The sequence below is a fragment of the Anopheles coluzzii genome, chromosome 3 (genome assembly GCF_943734685.1).
Source record: "Anopheles coluzzii chromosome 3, AcolN3, whole genome shotgun sequence".
In the NCBI taxonomy this organism is placed as follows: Eukaryota; Metazoa; Arthropoda; class Insecta; order Diptera; family Culicidae; genus Anopheles; species Anopheles coluzzii.
Window position 1 is genome coordinate 54,800,282 of NC_064671.1, and position 11,908 is coordinate 54,812,189.

An 11,908-nucleotide genomic window follows, 5' to 3' on the forward strand; every position below is an offset into this window, starting at 1 on the left:
TTAACGGATCAATGTTTTGGGCTACTGCCGAAACTTTAAACAAAAACACACTTTTGATTTCGTTGAATATTCATTTAAAACTTGATCAGAAGACTGTAATGCGTATGTCGACACATAAAACCACATTTTTCGTATCAAATATCGCCAATTTTACTATAAATTATCCAATAACTTGAGAAAAAAATAATAATTTGTGAGGCAGTCGGAGCCGTACTCTGCAGCCGCCAGACTGTCTCTATTTTTCAACGCCTACTTAGTTTGCAACTCACATCAAAGCGACTGTAAAAATTGAAAGCAAAATGCCTAAAATGGGGAACATGAAATTAATAATTTAAGTACTTTTAACACCATTCTTAGGAAAGTGAGGGTGTAAAATTGTAAAATGTAAAATAAATAAATAAATAAATAAATAAATTAAAACATTTTCTGACCCGTATTCGCGTTGCCGAAAATAGGAGCACAGCCTGCCGAAAATAGGACCAAACTGCCGAAAATAGGAACAAAAACAGTGTTTGCATTTTCATGAATATCGCTAGAAAATGCATTTGAAACGACAAATAAAAAATAGCACAAAATAATTCGATAGTTTATCATTTAAAATAACGTCACTTTCATGAAAAGTAATAAAAATTGTAAGTGTACAAGCAGTTTTTGTGAAACTGCTGCACTAACCTGCCCAATACTGGTACATTTACCCTAGTAGTATATTCAATTATATGAAATATTGTAATTGTAGTTTCCTACATGCTACGCTCCTACGCTAAGTATATATATTTCTTGCTTCCTATAATTACGCTTAAAGTTCCAAAGAACTATGATTTAGCTACATAATGTTAAACGCATTATTGCATCACTGCAGCAGATGTCTGAAAAAGATGCGTTTTAGCCGTAGTATCGACTAAATATTAGTTTCTAGATTGAGACAGATTCAGTCATAGTTCCAGAATAAGAGCGCTAGCTATCTTCATGTAAGGCCAGACAGATTCGTTAGCACCATAGCAAGGTAAAAACTGTCCCATTGCGTGGGACCAAATGAAAAATGAAATGAAATGAAATACAATCACCGCATGTCCAGCTCGTTATACTGATGTACACGAAGAAGAAGTTTCACATTATTAAAGGTAAAGATAATTATCATTGCTAAATCATTAAATGACTTCGTTTTTATTATTTTTATTTCAGTTTTAAATACTATACATCATACTCCAGCCGAATATTACGGCAATAGGCACTAGTACAAAAGACACACACAAACACAATTATATACGCTAGCCAAACTTGTACCGTTTTCAAATAGAAAGATGGTGAGTGGCGAAATTGAATTGCTTCCATGGGTACGAACTGTTTTTTTTTATCGACAGAATGTTGAATTCTGTACATTTGCTGAAGGTTGGCTGTAGAACACATTTGCGATAATTAACCTGTTTTTAGTTCTTTTTGTTGCTGGTATGAGTTGTCACTTTGCCGTCCTTGTCGATATGATGGGTCATCTGAGTAACGTGGCCATTTTGAGAGGAGAATGTGTTAATCGTTGTTGCTGGAGCAGATTGTCCGTGTTCATCGAAGCGGTTGTTCAAGCCACTTGGTCTATAAATAATAACATAACAAAATATATTACCAAAATATGCATATAAATGGTTGGCTAAAGTAGACTAACTAAAAATAATTATCACGAGGAACATGTTTGCATCATTGAAGCAATTTTATTGTACGGTTCACTACGTTGGGAGTGCACTTTCCCAACGTTCATCAACCGCCTAGGTGATTCAGGTAAATCTTCATCGGATCATCAAGTGAGCACATAGAAATAGCTCCGTAGAGCTTATCGTGTAATTAACTGGCGGCTAGTAAAGGTACGAACGTCAACCTGGATAAACGTACCACGAAGAATTCAAGAATAAAAAATACACTTCCAAGGCAATAAATGATGGGGGTAAGCTTCGGAGAGCTAGGAACAACAATGCTGAACGATATGCCATGCTCCCCTCTCCCATCCACTGAGATAAAGTACGAAGATAATCACTTTAAACCGGATTCTTGCATTACCTCACACTCAAAACGCTCATCTTCAAGAAGGGAGGTGCATAGCTGGGTTACAGATCAGTGTTTAAAAATAGCCTGCATCACAATAGGTAATACTTGCAAGTGGTGGGTAGGATGTAAGACATCCCTGATAACTAATGTAATGATAGGATGTGTAGGAAATTATGTGCAAGAGAAGGAAGGCGAAAACAAATGGAAGGATTGTAATGATCGGGATCTTAAAGAATATAACGCACCATATGCTTATAAAAGTTTATATTTAAACAAAAAACATATGCTTACCCTCCGCTGGTGATGGATACTGACTGGAAGTTGCCACCCTGTGCGGGGTTAGGAAACTGGAATGCCGGAAAATTTACTGGGAAACCAAAGTTGGGAACTGTTGAAGAAGAATATTAGTAAGATAATTGTGTGCGCTCGCTGGCAGCAGATCGTCTTAACACTCACCTGGAGGAAGTTGGGCAGATCGTCTAGTGCGTTGGAAAATTTGCTGAAAACGATAGGAATGAAACGGTTTACAAATATAATTCGATAAGCTCCTACTGTCTGTCCCCGACCGATCGCACTGTCCCACAATACTCACCGGAATATTGTCAATGTAGATGAGCGGGGATTTATAGCCATGTTCGTCAATTGTGTAGTATGCTTTGGGCACGTAAAAACCAGTTTCTGTAAACAAACAGAGCATTTATCGTAAACAAAGACCATTCCGAGGTTGTCTGAGCATGTCGTTTTTGCACTTGTGTTGGAAATAAAAGGTTTAAAATAACTTATCATACAAATAAAATTAAATAAATTAGACGTATATTGAAAACAACCCTTATCGATTGTTATTTTCAAGAAGAGAAAAAGGAAACAAAACAATGCTGCAGATGCTTGCCAGGCACTTGCTGTGATAGGGGTCCGCTGTTCTTAAGTTTCAATATAAGCCATTTTCAGCCAAGGTAAGCGACAAGATGACCGGTTTATAAACTGGATATTGAAAGATGTGTCGATTTCTTTCTTTTGTCTGATTTTTCTTATGATGATATGGACTAAAAAACAGTCATGTGACTTAATGTAAATATGAAAGACAAGCACCACGGCATTGGAATAATTCGGCATTTTGTTATGCAACTAGTGCTCAAAAAAGCATGACGCAACTGGAAAAATCATTCAAATGATTGAATAATTTTAGCAACCAGCTAATTGCAATATGTTTGTGATGCCACATGTTGAAATAATAAATAAGCAAAATCGTACAAATGTTTCGTTAAAATAAAGATCGAAAATCTCTCGATCGAAAACTAACCATCACCTAAAGCTCATCTAGCGATATGAGTTGTTTTGTTCCTCTTGAGCGACTATGCGTCATCAAATAAAATTAGCTTAACGTTTAAACCGGAAACCGGATTCTTGGGCATTTCCTATAGCACGATTTTGCGATTAGGTTGCGAACATGAATCGACATCACAAAATTAGTTTTCTTTTTTAAATAATATAAAACAGACTAAGCTCTTAACCGCCAACGTTACTAACGTAAGCATAAAGACTCATTTTAATTAGAAAATATCGTAAAGTTCGGTCGGGTAGCCACCGATGATGTCCATTGCGCCTTACCGACATAGACGCAACAAAAAAGAGCTCACAAAGTCAAACCCTGAGGTAAATATTTGTGTATACATTATGAATCGCCAAAACCGGTTTTTCTGCTTTTTGACTCAAGATGATTATTATTCCACTTCCGGACGAAACTAACCGACCTACGAATATCACAGCGTGAGTTGATCGTTTTGGAGTTGAGAAACTTATTAAGGTTTCACTTACGTTAAAACAGAAAAGACTTTTATCCCCATTTTTCCCCAACCTTGTGCAAAGGGTGGAAAAAACGCTAACATAGCACCAAATTAACGGTTATTTCCTTTTTTTTTAAGATTAGAGCTTTTTGCTATAAATCATGGAAATGCTCTTCACAGCGAGGATCACTTACCTGCCTCTGAAGAAACCACAGCAAACAGCAGACATAGCGCAAACGTTAAACAGTACACATTCATCTTTAAGCACCTTTAATTGTTATTTCAAATTTGTAAAGTTAACTAATCTTATTCACTTGTCGCGAAGAGCGCTCACACGTATGGGCAAAAGAAGACTGAAGGCAAACAGCGTATACGATTGGTCAGGTTCACGGTAAGATCCCTCCCTTTTGGACACACTGGCTATAACATACAACAACGGGTCTGTCGAACGTGCGATCTTCTTCCGGCCGCGAGCTTGGTATAAATGTTGTGCTCGGGGAATCTGCAAGAAATTTTATACATTTTAACACAACGATACATTGCCAAGACGCTGCCGGATAGCGGTGTTTGCCAGTGATACTGAGCCAATGTTCAAAGCCATCGCTTCGGGGGCCGTCTTCGGGAGCATGAGCGTCTGGTCAACGTTACATGTGGTTCTTTCGGGCCGCATCGCCATCGTTAAGATGTGTTGCTCTTTGACTCATTTCCACCACCGACGTGTCATGTGGTGGAGGCTTTTAATGGGTTTCCTTCATTCCACAGTGGACGGTGGGGCAGCAGCGATCGTTGGACGATGTGTTTGCGTTGCGACTGTTTGCAATTCGTTTTCGTATCCACTCTTTCTCATGTGCGAGAGATCTTCTTTGCAGGTTTTTTTTGCAACAGTCGCTTAGCTCTGTTAACTCGCAGCGGGTTGTTGTGTGTGGGTCTTTCAACATTCTGGGTCTCTTCTTCGATATCCCAGACGTTAAGGGTTAAGGCAACCATCAGGGGCACAATCCCTTCTCATTCTTGCAGATGCGTGATAGTATTCTCAATTCCTATGTTTACTTTACGGTATGAGGGAATTCCGTTCATTGCAGGTACAGTTCACGTTCATTAGCATAACTGTTTTGACCGATGTTCGTTCTCGTAGGTTTTTTGCGTCAATCCACTGGAATCTGCAGCAAAACAATTTCATATGATGTGCTATCGCAAAGTAGATAAATAATGCTTAAGGAATGGATTACATTTCGTTTATCGAATTAATTGTAATTCTCTAAATTAAATAAAAAAACTACATTTTTTTACTCTTTTTCAACATAACAAACATATGTGACCTTAAACTAGTTTCGTAAACGGAAGCTTGACTCACTGTACCCTAAGGCGCTGATTTGTTATGGACACTTTGAAGAAGGTTTTTGATTGAATTTCAATCACTTCAGAGTTTGTTGGCACTGGCAAACTTATCCAACAAACTTATTTCTTGATGCCAAATAAAAAACTTCCGTGAAACTACCGTTCCCGCCGTATAGTCTCAGCTTGCAGGGCTTAAACATGCCCGTCGTTGGTTCAACCCTAACATGGACCATCCCCCCATGGCGCATGGACTTGACTATTCTATTCGGCTATGGTGTGGTACTAAGAAGTCTCGAAAAACGTGTATGAGTTGGCATCAGGTCATTACGTTAAATAATAGAAATAAATAAATGGGAGTAGATTACACATAAAAACACCTGAAATTGATTGAAAACTGATCGTTGCAGCGATAACACAAGTCGGATTGCAGTACATTCTAAAAGGTTGTTTTGTAATTTATCAGCATAAACACTGACTAACGCCTTCCGCTGAGAGACAGATAGATTCATCTATCTCCTTCACTTTGCTACAGAAATATTTGTTTTAATGCTAAATAAACATGGCAAAACCAAAACACAGCGATCGGTATAAACTGGGGGAAACCTTTGACATGAAATAACTGATAATGAAGAGCACGGATTGAATTTGGTTCGGTCATTTACTGTCAACATCATGTGGGGATTTCGGTATCAACAAGCATTCGGTCAAGGAGGACTGTAACAACGCATCGACCGTCATAGTACGGGTACATTAGTCCATTTTTAGGAATTGGGTAGCATAGGTGTTTTTGCATTCGTGTCATGAAGTGTTCACTCGTGGTATTATTGTTGGGGGTCGGTTGTCTAGGAGCTTTCGGGGATGCAAGACAAGGTAACGAACGGAACGACGAAAGAGTGCAATGTGTAAAATGAATCTCATAAATCGGCTTTCACACAGATGAATTTCGGAATGGACCGTTGCTCGATAGATTGGTGCGTTCTCGAAGGCAAAGCGGGGGAGTAAACTATGGCTTTCCCACGTTTCCCGACTTTACCAAACAGGGTCAGTTTGCTCATTTTGGACAACAAGCGCACGGGGGAGGATTATTCTCTCGTAGTGACTTTTCCGATTTTATGCCAGGTAATGGGAATTCAGAATATGTTCACAATACACTTACGTCAACTAATACACCATTTGGTGGCCTCAGATCCTTCACAATTCAAGGGCAACCAAGGATGGACTACAAGAAGCTGTGTATATGATGAGAAAGGAAAAGCAAAGTGCGTAGAGCAACATGGTGATAAGCCCAAGCACTAGACGTGAAAGGAGATAACCTAGGGAGAAATACGTTTACCCGAATATGTTTTTTCAATACCTGTTAGTTTAAATATTGTTTTCGAATTTCTTCGTTCCTAGGATTGATTTTTGAGATAATATTTCATTTTTTTTGTAATACACCAGATAGTCCTAACAACGAACCATTACGCTATACTCTCGTGATTTTTCGGATGACATTGTAGGCGGTGAATAGTCCAATGATGAAGAAAATAAACATTCGTAGAAAGTTTGTTAGCAATTGTTATTATTTGTATAAGAATGGACAAAAATTATTTTCAGAAAAATACCTGGGTAGCACTTAAGTGGGAGCGGCAGAATCAGAATAATACCTCCAAGACTTTAACCTGCAAGCGCGAACCTCTCTGTACTAAACTTTATCTTTTAGATAAATGCATTTCCGGTTGCGAGCCAAAAAGCAGAACAAAACAAAACAATGTTCAAAAGAGTCTTCACATAAATATTTTACCTTTGACGCACAAACGTAAAACATGTCGACATGTCGATCCGACACAACGTAAATTTGTTCGCGACTGCATTCACGGGTAGCTCGTACAACATTCGTACAACAGCCAAGCTATAACATGCCATATTTTCTGTGCTGCTTTCAAATGAGCTCGTTTCACTATTAATTGTTGCTATACTGTATCTTTCTTTGAAGGAAACAATGCGACCAGTAAAAATGGATGGAAAAAAACTGGCTAATTTTACGGCTCGGTAGAGTTTTACTTTACTTTCGCCTTGCGTACGTTATTGCCAGCAGCTTTGGGAGAGGATTGGGCTGAGTTTTGATCGGCTTCCGGAAGATCGCTTTCCTTTTTCTTTTGTTTCTTCGATTTTTCAGACTTATCCGCGCTGACCACTATTTTAGCGCGCTCTTCTGAGGAGCTTTCCCGCTTAGAGCGAAGAAAATTGGAAATGAAATCGAAAAACAAATATCCTTGTAAACCGAACACCATCGACAGCATCAAAACACGCGTAGATTGGGAAATGTTGTCTATACTGTAAAATAGCGTGAGCACCGACAGGACCATTGTCGCGAAACGGGTAAGAATAAACAGTCCACTGTGTACGAGGCGCACTGTAGAAGGAAAGGAGCATTGATTATCCGAAAAACGTTAATTTACGCTTTGCTTACTTACATTTAGCGAACTTGCCCTCCTTATCGACTATATCGACCAACTGGAAGGCATGGGCGACAAATTCACAGAAATAGTGCAAGGTCAGGAGAACGAGAGCGATACGTTGGAATCTGAAAGTGGTTAGTCCAGTTAAGTGCTGCTCTTGGTGCTGTTTATAGGCATCGTCTTACATACCCAAGGAAGTAGGCTACGCCGATCATGAACAGGCCGCCCACTGCATGTTGAATCTTGGGTTTTTGTTCGTCTTTCTTCACCTTTTGGAAGTACAGTTCGGGCAACATATGCGCATAGTAGGCCAGTTGAATAATGAAAAACATCTTATGTAGGAAAATCATCGGGTGATCAGGATATCCTTCCCACATTCTTTGTAGGTTTCCAATGTACTGTTCGCGCACGATGAGATCCAATCCCCACAGAAAGGACATTGCGTAGAAGACTACCAGCTGACCGGACTCATTGAAGCGCGACAGTTTGAACTTGGATAAGTGCAGCTTTTTGGATATTTTCTGAAAGTTTAAACAATGTGTTATTAGCTTCATAAATGTAAAGCTCTAGTCTAGCAAGCTCTACTTACATCCAGAACATATTCCTGTAAAATAGCGTGCATGATGATGCAGATAAGGGTGTAGAAAAACACCGCACACGCATCTTTCCAGCCGGCCGTGTACAGATATTGCACACCCATAGGGTTTTCCTGGTTTGGATCGGCTCCGGATACATTGTGTCGTAAGGCAACGAAGGTGCTAGCTAGTGATTGTGTCGGCTGGAAATAGCATGATTGGAAAATATTGTAAGCTTAGCGGTACGGTTTTGTAATTGCCAACCCTTATCCCCAATGCCATGCTACACTTCAAGCTTGCCACTGTGGCTCCTACGTGGCAGATTAAACCGTGGCTCACTGATATCGCCGGCGTTTTCAAACCATAGGGATCGCGAATTGTGCGTTCGTTGTATAAACTTGTACGTTGTTTGTATCACGGATTACACCATGCATCTAGGGGCTGGCTGTTTTCAATAATAGTGCCGAAATTTGAATACCACTTACCTGAAGCATTATTCCTACGACGAAAATCATCGCAATGCACGACACAATATCTGCATGGTTTTGAATAACAAACTCATGGCTGAAAAACGGAGGATTTTTATTGGAAGATTTTCTTCCCATTCCAGCTTTGATAGCCATTGGGAAATATGCAAGAGTCCGGAGTTTGAATCGACACTTTTAGCTTTCCAGCGAGAAGGCAGATTGATATTTAGGAGTTGTACTATCGGGCGAAACACCGCACCGTGTAGTGAAAGGAAATGCTAACTATAAATTACTATCACGTATCGATTGAGCGGTTAGTTTGTGCGTTGGTAAAGACTCAACTCACGCAGCATCCGAATGCAGCGGCTTGTAAAGTTATGTGTTGTTATTTCGATGCCGACGTATTCGGAAAGTGTTTCCCTACAGCAAATAAGCGAAACGAGATAGCAGTATATGAGAAGCCACGTGCGAATGAAATAGAAGATCAACAACTTCTACGTGGTGAAAAGATGTCATTTAACTGTCATGAAACGATTCCACGTATCGACCAAGATTAATACATACAAATACCAGAAACCAGAGATATCAAGGCAGCCCTGATTCCCGATGAGCAAATTCTGCTTCATTAGGCTCGAGGCCACGGGCGTGATAAAATGCTGATTTTTTCTCAAAACGTGTGCTTTTGTCACTTTTTTGAGCTTTTCTTAAAATTTCGTAACCTGGAGTAGCCAGGAAATCAAGTTGCAAAACTTGACGTTCGTGAAAAAGGGTAAACAAACAGCCCAAATAACCAAGATACCGAAAACGCCACCAATTTCTTGTACTAAAAATTAAGTTACATCAAACAAAGCCAAAACACAATCAGTTTGGTGGGTTAAGCCATACGGCCACATAAGCGGCCACTTCAATGTTGTGGTAGTCTGTTTTTTTGCACGGGCTATTTATTTTCTCAATATGTTTCACCAGTGTTAATATGTGATTTAATTATGCAAAGATAGCATTCACACGTGTGTGTTCCCAAGCGGTACAGATTAAGCTTAAACGACTGGAACATTGAATATCCATAGAAAAAAATGAAAGCTCCACAGCTTCATTGGTTTGATCAATAGATGGCGTATTACAACTCATCATTATATTGCTATCCTTTTCTTGCAATGTGTTTCGACAAGTTTCATCTTATCATCACCTAAATAGCCTTATAACTTTCCGAGCAAAAATCTACATGAATGGTCGTGTGGTCAGATACGTGGGTATCAACACCAACGAACGCTCCACTAGTTGGGTATCCCACAAACAGATGGCGCCACCAGCTTTTTTGCTATTTTTAGAATGCATGAGTCGTTTGCCGTCTGCTAAACGAAGTCTTTCTATATTCCGTTTAGGTAACTTGAGTCGTTTAGAAGCCGTTTAGTGGTCGTTTAGTGGATTTGTGGCACTTGGGGAGTACTTCTTTGGCTACAGTATGCGTCTATGGTGGGTAAATGAAAAAGATAACGAGTGTTCTTTGTGAATAAAAACCTCATGAAACAAAGAACGAAAGAATCGTCGTTCGCGTTCGGTTCTTTTTGGTGAGCGAACTAGTTCGTTCGCGTTCGGTGAAAAGAATCGTTTTGCCCATGCCTAACCGTGTATATGAACACACGCAGAGGTGATTTTAAGCACTAAACATTGTACACAAACCAAACGGTCTGAATGGGACTCCTAGAAAATGAGCGCACATCCCACTGACATATTTGAATGCGCTACTCGAGATCCTTCTCTTGTTTCGAATCGATCATATAAACATCTGATCCGCTAGTATACAACAGCAAGGGTTATATTTATGTTACCGCTTAATTCGCCATTGACCATACAACCATTTTAATTAATTTTGCTTGTAAAGTTAGAAGGTTTATATAGTTAAACTTAAGCTATGACAGGTAGGAGACTCCGGAAATATAATGCATGATAAGGGTAGCAATATAAATATGAGTAAAACTTGGCTGCAACTTGTGAGCGAACCAGTAAAGCTTTGTAGCTTTCAGTTTTTCTGTGGTGTTTGTTGCAGTAATATTTTCGGATGCATTTACAAATTCAAAAGGTATATAAAAAAGTCTTGGTGTAATTTCTAGTTTTTTTGTGCTTTGCGATTGTACAGATTTTGCTACAACATGTTTATAGATCTGGGCTGTAGTGTAGGTTTCACTTTAAATTAGAAAAACATTAAAGCATAACTAACTGATGAATGATCCGATTAGTGATGGGTAAAGTTAGCAAAAATCCGGAGTCGACTCCGATCCGACTCCGATAAATTCGGAATCGACTCCGGAAGGTAGGTCCGCGCTGCAATATCCGGAGTCGTCCGGAGTCGTCCGGAGTCGCCCGGAGTCGCCCGGAGTCGGAGTCGTTCGGAGTCGTTCGGAGTCGGAGTCGTTCGGAGTCGTTCGGAGTCGTCCGGAGTCGCCCGGAGTCGCCCGGAGTCGGAGTCGTCCAGAGTCGTTCGGAGTCGTTCGGAGTCGTCCGGAGTCGCCCGGAGTCGGAGTCGTCCGGAGTCGTTCGGAGTCGTTCGGAGTCGTCGACTCCGGACGATTCCGGTCGACTCCGGACGACTCCGAATGACTCCGACTCCGGGTGGATCTAGTGGTTCCATTTTGCCGGAGTCGGAATCGAACTAACAATAGTCGGAGTCGGATCGGAGCCGTGGGTGCGCTCCATACAGCACATCACTAGATCCGATCTTATGGTATAGGGGAAGGTAGGTAAAGACGGACACGTTAAGGGAAATGGTAAAAATCTAGTGATATATAAGTGCAACGACCATGAAAATATGCATACATTATCTTACACTCATGTTTTATCAGAAAATGTGTTGAAACTTTTAAGTTTCCATCGATTTTTGCATTTTTTCGTGAATGAAAAACATGATTTTTTCGTGCAGTTTTGAAATGTTCGGGTAAGATGGACACCTGATATGGGAAAGATGGACACCATGAAGGGTAAGATAGACACCTATAAAAAAAAAACGTTAGAAATTGAAGAAGTTTATAGTATATTAACATATCCTATTGCTTTCCACATCATGCTACGTACATAAACCAATTCTAGGCCAATTGCAACGATGGTTCATTCAGCCATTAATTTAAAAAATGTAAGCGGCGCTTGTAATATATCGTAGAATGCAGCATCTAAAGCATCATTCAAATATCGCGCACTAGCAGCTGACGTTGCTCCAGCTTACAGAACAACAGTCTAGAACTTCCTTTATGGAAATTACTCCGCGAAAAGACCAC

The 11,908-nt window shown here is 40.0% G+C and overlaps 3 protein-coding genes across 3 annotated transcripts; 1 reads left to right on the forward strand and 2 right to left on the reverse strand.

Annotated features, from left to right (window-relative positions):
• Window positions 1-1,131: 1,131 nt before the first annotated feature.
• Window positions 1,132-4,415, reverse strand: LOC120956842 (uncharacterized). Its single transcript, XM_040378614.2, has 5 exons — window positions 4,013-4,415; window positions 2,627-2,712; window positions 2,491-2,533; window positions 2,326-2,422; window positions 1,132-1,587 (listed from the first exon to the last, which is right to left on the reverse strand). Exons 1-5 carry the CDS (start codon window positions 4,074-4,076, stop codon window positions 1,428-1,430), a joined length of 450 nt encoding a protein of 149 aa, XP_040234548.1. The 5' UTR covers window positions 4,077-4,415; the 3' UTR covers window positions 1,132-1,427.
• Window positions 4,416-5,823: 1,408 nt separating this feature from the next.
• On the forward strand, window positions 5,824-6,707 carry LOC120956843 (uncharacterized). The gene is made up of 3 exons (XM_040378615.2): window positions 5,824-6,026; window positions 6,093-6,275; window positions 6,343-6,707. Exons 1-3 carry the CDS (start codon window positions 5,957-5,959, stop codon window positions 6,450-6,452), a joined length of 363 nt encoding a protein of 120 aa, XP_040234549.1. The 5' UTR covers window positions 5,824-5,956; the 3' UTR covers window positions 6,453-6,707.
• Window positions 6,694-9,086, reverse strand: LOC120956841 (translocating chain-associated membrane protein 1). Its single transcript, XM_040378612.2, has 5 exons — window positions 8,658-9,086; window positions 8,187-8,375; window positions 7,787-8,118; window positions 7,613-7,722; window positions 6,694-7,551 (listed from the first exon to the last, which is right to left on the reverse strand). The coding sequence occupies exons 1-5, from the start codon at window positions 8,793-8,795 to the stop codon at window positions 7,196-7,198; spliced, it is 1,125 nt and encodes a 374-aa protein (XP_040234546.2). The 5' UTR covers window positions 8,796-9,086; the 3' UTR covers window positions 6,694-7,195.
• Between the last annotated feature and the right edge of the window lie 2,822 nt (window positions 9,087-11,908).